Source organism: Cricetulus griseus (assembly GCF_003668045.3).
Source record: "Cricetulus griseus strain 17A/GY chromosome 1 unlocalized genomic scaffold, alternate assembly CriGri-PICRH-1.0 chr1_1, whole genome shotgun sequence".
NCBI lineage: Eukaryota > Metazoa > Chordata > Mammalia > Rodentia > Cricetidae > Cricetulus > Cricetulus griseus.
In genome coordinates this window covers 97,680,142-97,698,403 of record NW_023276807.1, presented here as the reverse complement: position 1 = coordinate 97,698,403, position 18,262 = coordinate 97,680,142, and the positions used below count along the sequence as shown (strand labels likewise).

At 44.8% G+C, this 18,262-nt stretch overlaps 1 protein-coding gene across 2 annotated transcripts; it reads right to left on the bottom strand.

Annotated features, from left to right (window-relative positions):
• Window positions 1–262: 262 nt before the first annotated feature.
• Igfbp3 (insulin like growth factor binding protein 3) lies at window positions 263–5,516 on the bottom strand. Of its 2 annotated transcripts, none has more exons than XM_035452214.1 (4): window positions 5,093–5,516; window positions 1,907–2,133; window positions 1,357–1,476; window positions 263–388 (listed from the first exon to the last, which is right to left on the bottom strand). In XM_035452214.1, the coding sequence occupies exons 1-4, from the start codon at window positions 5,514–5,516 to the stop codon at window positions 263–265; spliced, it is 897 nt and encodes a 298-aa protein (XP_035308105.1). The 2 variants fall into 2 exon arrangements, with proteins under 2 accessions (XP_035308105.1, XP_035308106.1); XM_035452215.1 differs by having other exon boundaries at window positions 5,111–5,516.
• Window positions 5,517–18,262: the final 12,746 nt, after the last annotated feature.

The window sequence follows — 18,262 nt, the reverse complement described above, 5'->3', positions numbered from 1 at the left end:
CTGTCTAAACTTTGGTTTTTTTTTGTTTTTGTTTTTGTTTTTAATCAGTTCACCACAAAAAAAGGAAATATAAGTCAAGGCTGTAGCCAGCTGCTGATCATGTTGTTGGCAGTCTTTTGTGCAAAATAAGGCGTATTTGAGCTCCACGTCAACTAAAAGGAAAAATAAAAAGAGTAAGACACACACTGGTAGAGGTAGAGGACCATTTTCAGAAGGCACTGTCCTCCAGGTCTAACCCTTGGCTTACGTGGCACAGTGGCATCTACTGGCTCTGCACACTGAGGCAGTGAACGTCATCTTTCCCCTTGGTGTCATAGCCAGGCAAGGGTTGTCCATACTTGTCCACACACCAGCAGAAGCCCCGCTTTCTGCCTTTGGATGGGCGGCACTGAGGGAGGGAGAGACAAGACCAGGACATGAATATCATGTGCATTGGCAAGTTTTATGTCAACTTGACACAAGCTAAAGTCATTAGGGAAGAGGAAACCTCAGCTGAGAAAATGTCCCCACCAGACAATGCATTTTGTTGATTAATGATTGATGTGGGAGGGCCTAGCTCTGCGGACAGGGCCACCCCTTGGCATGTGGTCCTGGGTGCTATAAGAGAGCTGGCTGCTCAAGCCATGGGGAGCAAGGCAGTGAGCAGAGCTCCTGCATGGCCTTTGCGGCAGTTCCAGTCGTGATGTTCTTCAGGGATGGACTGTGATTTGAAAGTGTAAGTGAAATAAACCCTTTCCTCCATAGCTGCTTTTAGTCAAGATCCTTTTCCTAGCAATAGAAACCCTAACCAAGACACTGTGTGTGAGCAGGTAACCAGGGTCCAAAGTGATTATCTATCGTTGTTCATCTGGACGGAGGTAAAATATGATGGTCACGACTCCTGAAGAGCCACCCATGGGTAGGTGGTGGTGTACATGGATGTACACAATGTGCGTGCTGTAACCTCTCTGGGGAAGCTGGAGGGGTTGCTGAACTTTCTTTGTCTTATGGCTGTCAGGATGGATCTCTCAGACCTAGGGTCCAGCCTCACCTCTGGTCGCTCCTTAGTGGAAGTGTGCTGAGCTAGTCAATGGATGGTGCAGACACTCAGGCTCCTTGATGAAGACTGCCCACATCTTGGGATGTGGACAAGTTGTGCTGAGCACTGTTTACGTCTGTCTCCTAGGAGTTGTGAGCTAACCCAATTAGAAAGCACCTAAAATATTGCCATTAGGTGATGCATGTGTGTATCAGAAGAGGAGACACAAGCTGGCAGAGCACCACAGTGGTTGAGGTTCCTGGAGATAACTGTGATGCTGATTCCCCACCGAGCCAATGGAGAAAGGAGGGATAAAACACCCTGAGGACCCCACTCACCTGCTTCTTCTTATAGAACCCCTTCTTGTCACAGTTTGGGATGTGGACACCTCTGGGACTCAAAACATTGAGGAACTTCAGATGATTCAGTGTGTCTTCCATTTCTCTGCGGCAGGGGCCCTGAGGACACAGTTATTGTTTGACAATCTCCCAGTGGCCACAGGACCATCCCAAGAGGAACCTGAGACATGACTCTCTAGGACATTCTGCTTGGGGGAAAGAGAGGGTCCCAGGAGGATGCTAACCATCACTCCCTGTCTCTTCTGCTTTCTCAGGGTACAACACATGATCTAAGAATAGGCCAGTAGGCTTCGGAAAGTCTGCTGAATAAAATAAAGTCATCTGTGAGAAGTCTGTTTCTTTGGGCCCACTACACACTTAGTACAATTCAGCTCGAACCTCGACAGAGACTCTCCATAGGAGGTGGGGCTTGACACAGAAAGGGAGGAGCTGCCAATTCAACAGCTAGGACTCCTGGGACTTGCTGCATGAAGGCTGACTTGGGGTGTTCCCTTCTTTCCCCACCCCCAACAAGAGGAAAAATTCTCACGTATTCTGTCTCCCGCTTAGACTCAGAGGAGAAGTTCTGGGTGTCTGTGCTCTGTGACTCATAGTCAACTTTGTAACGCTGACTGTCTCTGGCATGGCCTTTTTTAATGACACCCATCTTTGCATGGAGTGGATGGAACTTGGAATCAGTCACTCGGTGTGTGCTGGGGACAGCCTGGCTTTCCACACTCCCAGCACTATGGTCCTCCTCAGACTCACTGGTGTTTCCTGGAAAAGAACATGGGGATAAGGAAATGGTCATTATTGGCAACCACGTCATACCTAAAAGGCAACACCATTCAACAGTTCTTAATATGTTAAGAAAAAGGTATCTAGACAAAGCATTCTGGAATACTACCTGTTGCATTCCTATGGCTTTGCTTCAGGAAGCCATCTGTTTGAAAGTTACTCTGCCTGGTGTTTTTACTCAACAGCTGCAAGTGAAGGCAAGCAGACACTAACCAAGCCCTTCCACAGACGGAAAAGCAGCCAGTTCCACATGCTACCTGCAGGGGGCAGTCGTGCACCACAGAATGCTGCCGTGGAGCTGACCAGAAAACTCACAAGCAATTCTAAAAGTGGTCTTCTCAGCCCTGGGCACAGCTGTTCCGTGTGGGACAACTTGAAAAAAAAAATTCCCCACCCAGTGGCCACAGCACACTGGCCTGGGGATTCTGACATTCTCTCAGGTTTGCTGTGTGCTTTGGTTTCATGTGAAATATCTCACTTCAGGAACCCACAGAACCATGGAGTCATTTATAGAGGCTTATTTCTGAGATGCCAGTACATCTTTCAATTTCAAGGCCACACAGACTTTGTGTATTGTGTGGGAGGGGCACCTCAGCAGTGAGCACATGGAATGCAGATAGCACCAAGGGACTGCCCGTAGCTTAGGCCTGTTGGTGCCTTAGTGCATTCATTGCCTTGGAGGGAGGAGAGGAGGGGAAAAAAAGCCTCCTTTTGGCAGGAGCCTCTTTGTGACTAGAGTTGTGACTAGACAGAAAGCCAAAGCCCCCAGTACTCATTTCTGAACTCTAAAACTTCTGGGTCAACCTTCAGGTCATGGTCACAGAATTCCTTCCCTCCCGTGACAGGGACATTAACAGCCCTTCTAACAGGAAGGATCAGTTGGCTATCCATCTGGTCCTGAATTTATTCTGTCTGGGTGCAAGGTGCATGACTCCAGCTGGCTTCTCTCTCTCTCTCTCTCTCTCTCTCTCTCTCTCTCTCTCTCTCTCTCTCCCTCCCTCCCTCCCTCCCTCCCCCCTCTATCTCCTCTCAGGAAATGCCAGGCTGGGGCATCCTGCCCATGGGGAAGACATGTGTCCCTGGTTCTAAGTCAAGAAAAGCAAATGCTTCACTCCCTGGGAGCTGCCAGTGGGCTGCAGAATCCTAGGTCTTTTAGAGCAACTGACCTTCAGGGCCCCAGGGAGGCCCTCTTGCCTCAGTTTCCCTCCCACCTCCCAAATAGCTCCCCAAGTCCAGCAGCAAACCCCTCAATGAATTCTGTGCTTTTTCAAGCACAAATTCCCAGGGTCTAGACCTGCACCTGACAGAGGAGGTTCATAAAGAAATTCATGGACTTCGTTGCAATTTGCTTTAGTCTTAGTGGTCTTTCTTTTCGGAAGTACAGGGTCACAGGGAATGCTAATAGGTAAATAAAAATATTTGCATTTGTCCTCCAAGAATCGGAAGTAATTTCTTAAACTACCTTTGTTTGCTTGTTTTAGTTTGTTATCCTTGGACCGCTGATTAGGGGGAGTCTGGTTCAACTTGAAAAGGTAATTGTGAATTGTGTCATAGAACTGTCATTCCCTCCCTCCCCCCAGGGGATGGTAGAAGCTCATAGCAGTTTATGCTTTAGCGCTTCAATGGTGGCTACTAACAATGGTCATTAAAGTCTAACTCAAAATAACATGTTGGTATTTCTAAGAATTGCTTCTGAGATACCACAGAATGCACTAGAAGTCAAAGACACACAAGGCAAACAGCCCAATTTTGTTTGACTGAGTCAGCAAAACAACTGGAGTTTTGCTTTGCTAGGAATCCGGTGCTTCTCAGGGATGAGTAAACCAGGACCTGCCTGTACCCAGGAGTGTAGCTCTGCAGCCACAGAAATCATAAAGTTCGGTTCAACTAGCCCTGGTCCCAGAGGCTTGCTCCACACCATCTGCTTGCCTGCTGTGGGGAAGCCGGAGAACTCTAGCCTTCATCTGTGCAGGGCAAGAAATTGACTCACATAACAAAGCTGAAGCTGGCTAGGAATGTTGGACATTTTGAGCAACAGCTGCCAAATTCATTTAAATCTTTTTCTTTTTTCTTTTCTTTCCAAGAGAACAACATGATGCCCTTAGAATGGCTGCCTGCTTGATAGGACCAGCTCCAGGAGGGGTAACTGCCAAGCTTTTGTGATTTTCCTCGCTGCACCCCACTCCTTCTGCATTGTATTAGGAAGGGAGAACATTCCTGGGTAGTATTTCTAGTTTCTGCTTCAGCAGGGAAACCGCCTGGAACTGCACTGCCTGTACCCCACACACCTGGGACGTGATCACGGAGCCCCGCAGGTGCCACCTGCGGGCGTGGGTTGGTGCTTAAGGGGTAAATGGAGCTCAAACCCTATTGCATGCAGCTCCTGGTGACTTTGAGCAGTTCTTGCTTTTTGAACTTTAGGTTACACACCTCAAATACACCAGTACTGTAATTCCATCTCCTTAGATTTTGGATAAACGGGAACACAACACTGCTTTGCCAATCAACCCATGTAAATGTTAGTATTTTTCAAGACAGGTGCCTGCCAACAAACCTTCCTGCCCTGATCCGACCCGGTATTCCCACGCTCAAGTTTCCCTGGGGTAGACACCCGCCTTCCCAATTGCGGGGAGTGAAAACCCAGGTCTACAGTAGAGCTACACAGCCCAAACCCAGACATCCACGCTCAGCGAGACTCTCCAAAGTCCAGGATCCGTCCACTGGCAGTCTACCTTGGTATCCACTCGTCCTGCCACGGAAATCTACGCACTTTCACGGAAAGTATTTTGCATCTTACAAGTTGCACTTTGAGAACCAAGCAAGTGGAGGGCCCGTCTCACCACTAACACCTTCTGGATGAGCCACACCAAGCCTCTGAAGCCACAGGTCCTGCCTTCCCGCCACCCGCGCCGGGTCCCAGGGAGTGCGCTCCGCGCACGGGGTGCGAGCGGCTTACCTGGGGCGGGTTGGGAGGGCAGGTAGGCGCTCAAGCTGCCGGCGGCGCTGGCGTTGGCGCAGAACCCGCGGCCATTGAGAAGCGCCTTCAGCGGGTACTGCTCTGCGGGCCGCGGCTGGCAGCGGAGACCGGTGCCGCAGCGCTCGGTGTAGACGCCGCACGCATCGCCTTCGCGCAGTGCGCAAGTCAAGCAGCAGCCGCAGCCCGGTTCTCGCACCAGCTCGGTGCACGCGGGCGCGGTGGGCGGAGGCGCGCACTGGGCCAGCGCACGCGCGTCGCATGGTTCGCAGCGCACCACGGGGCCCGCGCCCACCGCGCCCGCGCCGGCCCGCGCCACTGGAGGCCCGCGAAGCAGAGTGAGTGCGGTGAGCGCAGCCGCCCAGAGAGCAGGGCGTGCGGGATGCATGGCGCACGACGGGCGGAGGGCCTGCGGTTCGGCGGAGGGGAGCGGAGTGGAGCACGCGGGACGAGGCTGCGGGATGAGGCTGCGGGATGTGGAGAGCGAGCAGCAGGTCCTCAGCGTCCAGTAGCCGCTCTAGCTCGCATCTGGGCAGCTTGGGCGAGCAGGCCGATATATAGAAGCCGGGGTGGCGGAGGACACGCCCCGGAACGGCGCGGGTGGGGGGTGGGGTGGGCCGGCGCAGGCTCGGCTGCCCCGCGCCTCCCCGGGAAGCGGGACCAAGGACGGGGACGCGCTGCGCGCGTCTTTACTGGGCACCTGCTCCATGTGCGCACGCCCTGTACTCGGGCCACCCCTTCGTCCCCGGGAACCGTGGGCGCTCCCTGTCACCTTGCTGTCTCTTGAGTCCCAGTCACTTCAGGGCCTCTGATTACCCCCAATGGAATGACAGCCAGCTAACTTGGGGCCTCGGACCCTGCAGCCCTTCCCCTGGATGCCGGGTTTAGGTGGCCCTCCTGAGCTGATTTATGTCTGGGAAGCTGCCGCGGGCCCATTCAACTCCTGTGTACTTTGCAAAGTTTCTGCAATTGCATGCCTCATGTAGAGCATGTTGCACTTCCCAGCGATGCGGGGATCATATTTAAATCTGCACCGTTGGCTACTTGAGCCTCCGGAGTCTCGCACTGAACAATCGAACGTGACAGTCGTGAGTTCTAACGATTTGCTTTTCAAAGCCGTCGTGACTCAAATACTCTCTCACTTCTCCAGTTAGCTGAATGGGCAATGTGTCCTTACGGGAAGGTTTTCTTTCTTTCTTTCTTTCTTTCTTTCTTTCTTTCTTTCTTTCTTTCTTTCGTTCGTTCGTTCGTTCGTTCGTTCGTCCGTCCGTCCGTCCTTCCTTCCTTCCTCCCTCCCTCCCTCCCTCCCTCCCTTTCTTTCTTTCTTTCTTTCTTTCTCTTCTTTTCTTTTTTCTTTTTTTTGTAGTTCCACCAGTTCTTATTTGGGGATTCTTTTTAGCGTCACATCTACGGAGACACTGAAGTGGGTGCCACTGAAACATGATTAATAGCCAAGCAGCTCCTAAAACGAGTAATTTTCACAATCATTTTTTAAGTCATCGTTGCACACTTGTATTAAATTCTTTCAGATATACCCAAGTGCAGACTGGAGTTCTTGCTAACTGAAATCCCGGAGCAATAGTGCTCTTGCGTTCTACTTTCTCTTGTATGGGTCTCTTCAACATATACACAATCCTTCCGTAGGTGACCAACAGAGGACGCTGGTGGTCCAGGATTGAATTGACAAACCACGGCTTTTCCTCCCCCTTTTCCTTTTTAAAAATAGTTTGTGGATGAGCGGTGGGAACTTGTGAGACAGACTTAGAAAGAGACTTTCCTGGATGCCCTTGAAATGAGCGTTTACAATAGGGGCTAGAGAGTTTCTTTTTGGGGAGACCTATGAAATTTTATGTAGGAAGCAAACTAAGACGACTTCCCCACATATCTGTCTGCCCATCATGCAGCTAGCTTCTGGTGAAGTTGATATTCATCCACCGTGTGTCTTTATGCCTCTCCTGTATCTCTTTCATCTATTTATATTACTTTCTACATGATATTTATTTTCATTAAATTTACTTCTCCCTTATTATTAAAGATTAATTTGAGTTTTTACAAAGAAAAAAATCAAAGATTAGAAACGTGAAGGCATGGGCTTGGTGGTAGCCTGCCAAGGCACAGCGTCCCAATTTTCACAGATATATCTCCTCATAGTGTTCAGGTTGTTGCTAGACTTAACATTGTCTACCAAAAACTACCTCAATTGTCCCTCCTTTTCTTCAGTGTATTAACACCCAAGAATAGGGCCTCTGATTTCATTGGAAGATTGAAAGAAAAAATAGTAAATCCCCCAGGGTTACAGTTGTTCTTTAAATAACCGTGGAGACCTTGACTCCAAAATTAGAACAAGGTTCAGTATCAAAAATGATTCTAGACACAGCAGGCCTCCCTCTCCTGTGTTCGGTACAATGTTACACACAGAAGCAGTCTGGTCAGTTGTCAGTGTAGCACTTTGCCCAGCTTTATCATTAGGCTACGAGGCAGAGGACGCCTAGAAGGAATGGCTTCTTGGAAAAGATAAAAAGTGTTTAGCTTGGTTCTCTTCACAACGAAGGAGCCCTGCCATTCTCTTGCAGTTTGAGAAATGGGCTCTTGTTCCAAGTGTGACTCCTAGAGGGCGCCAAAGCTCCAGGTCTCCGCTTGAATTCACGGGCAGCGCAGCGTTCTTACAGGATGGGTGCCTATAAGTGTTTTATGTCGACTGTCATCGCTTTATCATGAAATCTTGCACCAGCCAAGCACATTAGTGGCACTGACACGATGAGAATTTTGCTTTAATATTTAGCTGTTTTCTTCTGACAAAACTTCAGGGCACCCCTCCCCTGAAAATAATTATTGCAGGAAGGATTTAGATGGGAGAAAATGGAATTTTATGACTTGTTAGTTAATTATGTCAAACTTTAAAACTGGTGTTTGTGGCTGTGAATGTAACGTGTGCAGTGGGGAGATGTGTTCTTCCCTTGTGAAGGTACTTGGCATTCAACTGTGAATAATGACAATGGCCAGGAGTCTCACCATCTCTGAAAAGAGCCCCGCCTGCTGACCTGGTTATAATTGCTGCCAGCTGCTTAATTTACCTGATAGACACAAGCTCCTCACTGTTTGGAGCCCATCGTCTTTAGTTGGACATCTTTGTGGGTGATGTCGGTATTTCTTCTTCTGCTCAGGGCTGGCCATGTGTCTTAGGGTTTCTATTGCTGTGAAGAGAAACCATGACCATGGCATCTCTTAAAAGAAAAACAATTAATTGAGGTGGTGGCTTACAGTTCAGAGGTTTAGTTCATTGTCATCATGGTGATAGATGTGGGGAGGGAGGAGTAGCTGAGAGTCCTACATTGGGCAGGCAACAGGAAGTCAACTGAGACACTGGGTGGTATCCTGAGCATAGGAAACATCAAAGCCAGCTCCACAGTGACACACTTTCTCCAACAAGGCCATACCCACTCCAACAAAGCTACATCTCCTTATAATGCCACTCCCTATGAAATTTTGGGGTCAATTACATGCAAACTACCACACCAAGCTAGCAGAGAATCTTAAGTCCTTGCACGGGGTCACTTAAAACCATTGGAAAATGCAGATATTTACATTACAACTTGTAACAGCAGCAAAATTACAGTTATGAAGTAGCAACAAAAATCATTTTATGTTTGGAGGTCACCACAACATGAAGGATTGTATTAAAGGGTCACAGCATTAGGAAAGTTGAGCGCCATTGCCTTAGAGAGTTGCTTTGTCCAGATGGAGTGAGCTGAGAAGAGACAGTGTTGGCCTTGGTAAGTGGGGTATGGGTTGGTGGAATTCTGAAGTGTGGAAGAGAGGTGTCTGGATAGAGTGGGATGGAGAAGATGGCATTGGACACCCAGATCCCAAAGTCTGAGGAAGCTGAGAGGCAGTGCTGTCTGGTGTGACATCATGGAGGTGGATGGCAGGCTTCTGGAGAGAAGGCCGAGGTGTGTTCTAGAAAAGACTACTTCTGGGGAACTCCCTCTCTGGAAGGTGCTTCTGCTTAGTATAGTAATGTCCTGGATGTGAGGTTTTCTCCCCCAGAAGCTTTCTACTCAGGCACCCACATCATGCCCATGTAACCTATTCAGGGGACAGCTGTCTATTTCCCTCCATTAGATAAAGACAGTTCCTGTCTGCTTCACATCTCACTGCTAACCAGAGGTCACAATGCCAGGAATAGTAAGAGAGGCTGGAGAATGGTTCAGAAGGTGCATGAAGGTACTGCTGGCTCAGTTCTTTCCTTATTGGCTTTCTGATATAAATTGGGTTGCAAACCTTGTATATAAGATGAAGTAGGTTCATGGTGTGGGTAGAAGGAATGACTCTAAGATATATGCTTCCTGGTGGATGGGAAGTCAGAGTTTGTGTGTTTGCCCAGTCACCTGAACAAATCTTAATTGTGACGTTTGTCCTCCAGTAGGTGCCGGCTCACAGCCCAGATGCCCTGTCTCCTTGTTCCAAATGACAACCTGCTTATATTTGATGTTCTCAGCTTGCTGGCACAATGCATGTGATCTTCACACTGACATGAATATCATAGGTTCTTTCCCTGGCCAATGACTCTAGAAGCAAGGACAATTGGAGAGCATCTTTCATCCAGTTGGTTTGCCCCTAGAACCAATTCCTCCCCAAGAGCTTCAGGGGCCTGTGTCCTGTCTGTCTGTCTCGTTCCTTCCCTCTCCCTTTCTTTTTGCTGGGATTCTTAGAGCACAAATCTTGGATTCCACAGTCCACCCTCCACCCTCCACTTCATTGTTTGGTAAATAAACAGGCTTTTTTTTTTCTGCTAACATATAATCATCATAGATGACAGAATTGAAGAGTGCAGTCTGACTGACACACTTTGACTTATGTGACGTTCACATGGCATTTCTCAAGTCCCCCTTCTGTTGATTTCTACCTTTATTCCACTGTGGCCTAATAGGGCTTTCACTTTCTCTGTCTCTGTCTCTGTCTCTCTTTGTACTGTTTAGGCTTCTCTTGTGGCCTATGACGGGCTCAGTTTTGGAGACGGTTTCATTCCCTGCTGAGAAGAATGTGTATTCCCTATTTGTTGGATAAAATATTCTGCAGACCTTGTTAAATCCAGTTGATTTGTGATGTAAATTAGCTCTGAAGTTTCTCTGCTGATTTTAGATTTGGAAGAAGTATCTAAATGTCAGCAGGACATTGATGTTTTCCACTTTAATAGTGTCAGGAACCATGTGATCTTTTATGCCTTGTAGTGCTTGTTTTATGAAATCGGGAGCTTTGATACTCTGAATAAATATTTATAATTGTTGTATTTTTATCCCATTGCTCCATTTATTAATATGTAGTGGTCTTCTTTATCTCTTCTGATTAGCTTTAGCTTGAAGTCTCTTTCATCAGACACAAGAAGAGCTGGGCCTGATTGTTTCTGGCTTCCATTTAGTTGCCAATTTGATTTCCATTTTTAGACATCCAATTTTTGGGCATCTTTGCTAGCTAAGTGTGTTTCTTGGAGAATACAGGGAGTTGGATCTTGTTTCTTTTTTTTTTAAATCTCTTTCCTATTTATTTATCTAGTGTGTGCATGGATGTTGTGATGTAGGTGTGTATATCAGAGGACAGTTTGTACAAGTCTGTTCTTTCCTTCTACCATGCATGTGGAGTCGAGGGCTTGAGCTCAGGCTATAAGGCTTGGTAGTAGGCCTCTTTGCTTGCTGAACCATCTACCCGGTACACTTCTTGTTTCTTAATTCTGCTGATTAGTTTGGGATTATTTTTAGTGATTGGTTGAGTCTAGTTACATTTAAGGTTATTATTAGAAAGAACTTAGTAGGACCTCCCTCACCAGTGATCCTGTCTGGAACCAAGCCTGCCCATTCCATCTCCATGCTCCCAGGCCTAGTTCATGATGCAAAGTTCATACACACTGGGTTTTCCTGGTGAGTCCCCCAATAACAAATCCTGTTTATACCATCTCAATGCTCCCAGGCCTACATCTTGGTATGCAACTTTGGCATCAGCCAAGCAAGAGGCAGAATAGAATCTTATATCAGAAACACAACCAAAGAACAAAGTCTATATGCTCAGGTCACATTGTAAAAACACAAACAATATTCAAGACCAAACAGCATGTACCCATAAAATCATTGGACCCATGTAAATGTTTTCTGATGAGAATTACCTAGATGAACCCAGAATTTATACAAACAGTCATAAACTTGATTAAAGAATTAATAGAATCCAAAGAAGACACAAACAGACTCATTGGGGTTAGCAATAAGTGCCTAAATGATGTCCAGGAGAAGACATATATAAGGTTAAATGAAATGATAAAAAATAATTCAGGATTTGAAAACAAAATCTAGTAAAGAGATAGAAACACTGATGAGAACCCAAGTTAATGTAAAGGTGGAATTGAAAAACTAAAAAGTCATTTAGAAAACTCAGGGGGAAATTTTTCAAGTAGAATGGACCAAATAAAAGAACATCAGAACTTGAAGATAAAGTAGAGGAATTAGACAACTCAAGCAAAGAATATTTTAAAAATGAAAAACATATGTATCTCTTTTCTTGCTCTCCTCTATTCTTCCTCCAACTCAGTCTTCCTGATCCCTCATGTTCTCCTCCCCCTCCCCTTTTCTTTATTCCTACCTCCCTCCCCTCTTCCCTTGTGCTCCCAATTTGCTCAGGAGCTCTTGAAAGGAACATGTAGGAACTATTGGAAAATAACAAATCTTCCAATTATAGGCATAGAAGAAGAATCCCAAGTCAAAGAAATAAACCAGGTCTTCAACTCTCTAACTCTTTATAAAACACAACACAAAAAACAAAACTGCTCTGTTGATCATAGGTCTAAAAATCCTCATTAAAATAGCTGCAAGCGAAACACAAGCATGAATCAAAAAGATCATATTGGCATTGTCCTGCAGATGCAGGGATGGTTCAACACACATAAGTCAATAAACGTGACAAATCATATAAAGGGACTTAAAGATAAAAGTCATATGATCATTTCAGTAGATGCATAGAAAGCCATTGATAAATCCAACACACTTTCATGATACAAGTCCTAGAAGTCCTAGAGAGAGTAAGATTAGAGGGATAGGGATGTAGATACTGATAAATTTTCTTTAAGACCTTGGGGTTAGTGCACTGCCTAACTCTCTTGCCTCTCTCTCTGTCTCATCTCATTCTCTCATTCTCTCTCTCTCTCTCTCTCTCTCTCTCTCTCTCTCTCTGTGTGTGTGTGTGTGTGTGTGTGTGTGTGTGTGTGTGTGTCTGAGATCAAGTATTACGAGATGAGAAAAGGAAAAGTGGTGATAATTTCCCCAGCTTTTTGGACTGCCTCTCTTCTGGCTACAGGGTATGGGTCCATAGACTCAGGTTTAGGTATCAGTTGTCCTAGGCACTATCACTGTGATAGTCATTTTGCTACTGTGGAGATAAATGAATATCAAGAGAACACTCTAGAGCCATAGCATTTATCTTAGAACTCTCCAGTGTACCAGGGTTCAAGTCTAGGTTTTGGAATGACTTGGTCCTCATCCAGAAAATAGCATAGGAAAACAGAAATTCACCACAAGTTTGGTGGGGTTTAGAATTCTGGTCCTCTTTTGTTTTTGTTTGCCTCATACCATTTCCTTGTAAGACTCCTCAAAGCTTTGCCTGGTTCATTTCAGACTGATTTATTGCTGCATTCAGTGGGCAAGAAAGGGCAGTGTGTGTTTGTTCCATTTTACCTGGAGCTGATCCTTCCTCTTATTCCCACAGACCCCCTTAATGTGTGAGAATACAGTATTATCCATGTGGAAACCCAGATGTTTATGAAACATTGTGGTTAGACATTGTGATGGCTAATTCTGGTTCTCAACCTGACTGCATGTTGCTGGGTACTTTTGTGAGGAATTTTCTTAATCAGCTTATTTGAAGTAAGAAGACACAATCTAATCCGTGCTTCTACTTTTGCTGGCAGCCCCAATCGATCAAAGGACATGGAATAAGGAAACCTTCCTTGTGCCTGTTTTCCCTCATTCTCATTGGCAAGTCCATCTGTTTTCTTACTGAAGCATTACTTCACTGGTTTTAGAACCAACTTCTTTGAAATCCCAGTGTAGACTGAAGATAAGGAGCTTCCAGGAGTCTTCCAGAATCTAGCACCAGACTTGGGACTCCTGGTACATCCTGTCTCATGAATGGACCCAATACCAGCCTGTAGGCCTTTCAAGCATGAGGCAGCCATTGGGACTACATCCTGTTAAATCCCTTTTAATATATATTCACTCTGTCAGTTCTGTTCCTTTAGAGCCCTCTCTAAGACAGACACAGAACTTTGTGTTTCCTTTTCTGTTACCATCTTGGCACAAAGGGGCCATTTATGCCTCAGTCATCCCTAGGGACATTTTTATCCACAAATTAAAAGGTACACATATAAAATTCTACTTGTCTGTTAATTTATGTTAGCCACTTTAAAACTGAGGTATAATTGACTGTGATGGTTTGAATGAGAATGGCCCCCATAGGTTCATAGACTTTTAACACTTGGTCTCTAGTTGGTGGAACTGTTTGGGAAAGATTACGAGGTATAACAGCTGGGGGCAGGGTTTGAGGTTTCAAAAGCTCACACCATTCCCAGTTAGTTCTCTTTGCCTTGTGCTTGTTGATAAAGATGTGAGCTTAAATAGAAGAATAAAGGGAAACTAAATGTTAATTTTAGTTGTTCTGTAGACAAGGCTGGCCTTGAACTCACAGAGATCTGCCTGTCTCTGCCTCTCAAGTGCTGGGACTAAAAGTGTTTGTCACCAAGCCTGGCTTGTTTGTTTAATGGTCAAGTGTTTTGAAGAGCATTGCTCAGTGTGTGTGTGTGTGTGTGTGTGTGTGTGTGTGTGTTTGTGTGTTTGTGTGTGTGTGTGTTGTGTGTGTGTGTGTGTGTGTGTGTGTGTGTGTGTGTGTGTGTGTGTGTTTGTGTGTGTGTTTGTGTGTTTGTGTTTGTGTGTGTGTGTGTGTGTGTGTATGTGTTTGTGTGTGTGTGTGTGTGTGTGTGGTGTTTCTTATGTTAGAATGAGGTAAAATGACCCCTTTTGTTGCATCTTATTTGAGTATCAATATCTCATCACTAATCACATCACAGTGTCAACATAGCTTACTGCCATGGCATTGGACAGGTCTTTATTCTTGACTGGCTGGACTTTTTTATCCCAGCTCCATCAAATATATCAGTGAATGTATGTCTTTCTGGTTTTTTTTTTTTTTATTTACACTGCAAGAGTTAATGTAAGGCTAGAGTCATTTGAGTGTTTCTTAAGTCACTGGGAAAATTTGAGATTCAAAGTTTTCTTTGTTGGAATATTTTAAGTTACTAAATGACTTTTTGAAAAGCCATAGGACCCAGTTTCATGTTCATTGACATACAACTTGTTTATGACATTTTCTTATCGTCTCCCTTGGACAGGATTTGTAAGTGGGGCCTCATTTTCTTTTGTGACATTCATTATTTTGCTCGCCTCTTCTCTTGTGAATGGTTTTGCTTGTGGTTTGTAAGTTCTGTCATTAGTTTTTCCAAAACCAACTATTTTCTTTTGGGGGTAGAGTTAGCTATTGTTCTGCCACTTGTTTGCTATTTCATTAGTCTCGGCTCTCATTTTTATTATTTCCTTTTTCTTTTGGAAGACTTATTTCATTGTTCTTTAAAACCTTTGGAGACAGATGACTGGAATTTTAATTTTTATTTATCTTTATTTTTTATTTTAAGAAAACACACTTCATTTTTTGTGTACAGCAATATAGTTTACACATTAAATAATTCTATAATGAAATGATCTGTTAAAGACTTAAATAGAAGAATAAAGGGAAACTAAATGTTAATTTTAGTTGTTCTTTCTGATAATCATATTTAAAATGAGACATATTTCCTTCTAAGAATTGTTTTAGATTATAGTCAAGTTTTGATACATAGCACTTTCTTTGTAATATAGTTTAAAACATTTTCCCTTATGTTTTCTTCTTTGATCCATAATAAATTTAGAAGCATATTTAAAAATCTTATGCCTATGAAGCATGGCTAAGTATCATTTTGTTTTATTTCTAACATAAGTATATTGTGATCAGAATATGTGCTTGGAATGGCCCTACTATACCTCAGTTGAGTTGAGTAGTCCCATTAGGTGTCAGCTGGCATTTTTATTTTCAGGAGTGTAGAGTTTGTTTTACTTTACTTTAAAATTGCAATACAATGATATAGCTATGGTTTTTGTATCTTAGTGTTAAAAACACTTGGTTTAGGCACTGGGTTCAACTCCTAGCTCCATGAAAACAAACATCAAAAAGTAGGCTAATTTTAATTTGGAGTTGTCAGATTTCTTCTCATGCCTCTGATGGGTTTTGTTTGATTATAGTCAGGTTCTGTGATTAAATACATAATACTGTCTTCCTGGCTCATCAAATTGTTGATCTTTCTAAAGCAGCAATATTTATCTCTAATTCTTTTTTGACTGTAATATCTATTCTCTATGATAATAAATCAAACTACGTTGACTTCTTTTGATTAGTTGTATGTTATATATGCATAGTCTATTATTTCAGTGTGTATACTCACACACTTAATGTGTCTCTTTTATGTGGAACATTGTAAAATTCTCTTAAATAATCATTTTAGTCACTGTGAAGAGACATCATGATCAAGGAAACTCTTATAAAAGAAATAATTTAATTTGGGGCTTGCTTATATTTTCAGAGATTTAGCCCATTATCATCATGGCATGGAGCATAACAGCAGGCATTGCAAGCATGGTAATGCAGGCTTGGTGCTGGAGAAGTAATTGAGAGTTGCATCGTGATTTGCGTGCGTGCGTGCACGCGTACATTCTCGCACAGACACACACACACACACACACACACACATGCAGAGAGAGAGAGAGAGAGAGAGAGAGAGAGAGAGAGAGAGATACACACACACATACATACACACACACACACACACAGATACACACATATACACACACACACACAGAAACACACACACATACACACACACACACAACACATACACACACACAGATACACACACACACACAACACATACACACACACAGATACACACACACATACACACACACAGAGAGAGAGAGAGAGAGAGAGAGAGAGAGAGAGAGAGAGAGAGAGAGAGAGAGAGCGAGTGCACAACTCTGGGCTTGGTATTGGCTTTTGACATCTCAAAGCTCACCCCCCAGTTACAGACTTCCTTCAACAAGGCCACATGTCCTGATCCTTCTTATCCTTTCAAATAGTGCAACTCTCTGATGACTAAGCATTTTTTGATGAACCTGTGGGGGCCATTCTTATTCAAACCACTACAACAATATTTTTGTTAATTCTTTGAGTATTTCATAGACTGTATTTTGATCATACTCAACCTCCAAATCTTCACCCTTCTACCCTTCTCTCCCTTCCCACCCAACTTTTAGATTTCTTCTCCCTCCCCACAGTGAGTCCAGTTTGTGTTGCCCAACTAGTCTTGGGAGCAGCTTGGCCTGCCAGGGGTCATATCATTAAAGAAAACAGACTCTCCATCTCCCAGCAGCTATCAATTTCCAATAGATCCTCAACTAGATGTGGGATTTCTTGCTCCTCTTCCCCACTCTGTTAGGATCTTGTCTGGCATAAGCTTGTGCAGGTCTTGTGCATGTTGTTATAATTGCATGTGAATTCACATGTGCAACTGTTATGCCCTTGGAAATAATTTCTTTGATGTTATCTATCACCTCTGGCTCTTGCTTCTTCTTGCCCCCTCTTCTGTGAAGATCTGGGGTGGGTGTGACATTTATGTTCCATTAAGGGCTGAGAACACAGTCTCTTATTCTCTGTACTTGACAATTTGAGAGTCATGCCCTGTGTGTCTAGGCTGAGAGAGTATCCTCCTATGGGGAATGGGCTCCCAATGTCCATTTGTACACTAGGGATAAATACTGTTCTACTTACTACCAGAGGCCCCATAGACTGCCTAGGTCTCTTAGGTGACACCCTCATTCAGTGGGCTTGGCTCTGTCCTATGTTGGTTTCTGAGCTGTCAGTCTGGGGTTCATGAGGTTCACCTTGTTCAGGTCAGCTATTTCTGTGGGTTTCTCCAGCCTGGTCTTAACCCCTTTGCTCATCACTCCTCCCTCTCTAAAACTGGATTCCAGGAATTCAGCTCATTGTTTAGCTGTGGGTGTCTGTTTCTGTTTCCATCATCTACTGGATGAAGACTCTAGGATGGCATATAAGGTAGTCCTCAATCTCATTATAGGGGAAGCACATGTCAATCCCAGTTCCCTCTCTCTGCCCTCCTCCCCTGCCCTCCACTGACCTCCCATCCCATCCCCTTTCTGCTTCCCAGGGAAGGCAAGGCCTTCCACGGGGGATCTTCAAAGTCTGTCATATCATTTGGAGCAGGGCCTAGGCCCTTCCCAGTGTGTCTAGGCTGAGATAGTGTCCCTCTATCACTCCCAAAGTCCATTCATATAAAAGGGATAAATACTGATCTACTTCCAGAGGCCCCATAGATTGCCCAGGCCTCCTCACCAGTAGCCACATTTAGGTGGCCTGGACCAGTCCTATGCTGGTTTCCCAACTATCAGTCTGGGGTCCATGAGCTCCCTCTTGTTCAGATCAGCTGTTTCTATGTGTTTCTCCAGCCTGGTATTGACCCCTTTGCTCATCACTCCTCCCTCTCTGTAACTGGATTCCAGGAATTCAGTTCAGTGTTTAGCTGTGGGTGTCTGCTTCTGCTTCCATCAGCTACTGGATGAAGACTCCAGGATGGCATATAAGGTAGTCATCAAACTCATTATAGGGAAAGGACATTTAAGGTAGCCTCTCCCCTATTGCTTAGATTGTTAGTTGGTATCATCCTTGTGTATCTCTGGACATTTCCCTAGTGCCAGATTTCTCTTTAAACCTATTATGGCTCCCTCTATTATGGTATCTCTTATCTTACTCTTCTCCATTCTTCTCCTGGCTCAACCTTCCTGCTCCCTCATGTCCTCCTCTTCCCTCCTCTTCTCCCCTTCTCTTTCTCCTAACTCTCGCTCCCCTCCCCATGCTCCCAATTTGCTCAGGAGATCTTGTCCCTTTCCCCTTCTTCGGGGGAAATTACAAAAAAACCCCACATGATCATCTCATTAG

Coding starts and splice junctions, on each gene's coding strand:
- Igfbp3 (XM_035452214.1), bottom strand. CDS start 5,516: ATGCATCCCGCACGCCCTGCTCTCTGGGCGGCTGCGCTCACCGCACTC. Junction 1,477..1,906: donor CTAAGCGGGAGACAGAATAC/GTGAGAATTTTT, acceptor CTGTGTCCTCAG/GGCCCCTGCCGCAGAGAAAT. Junction 389..1,356: donor GGTTCTATAAGAAGAAGCAG/GTGAGTGGGGTC, acceptor TCCCTCCCTCAG/TGCCGCCCATCCAAAGGCAG.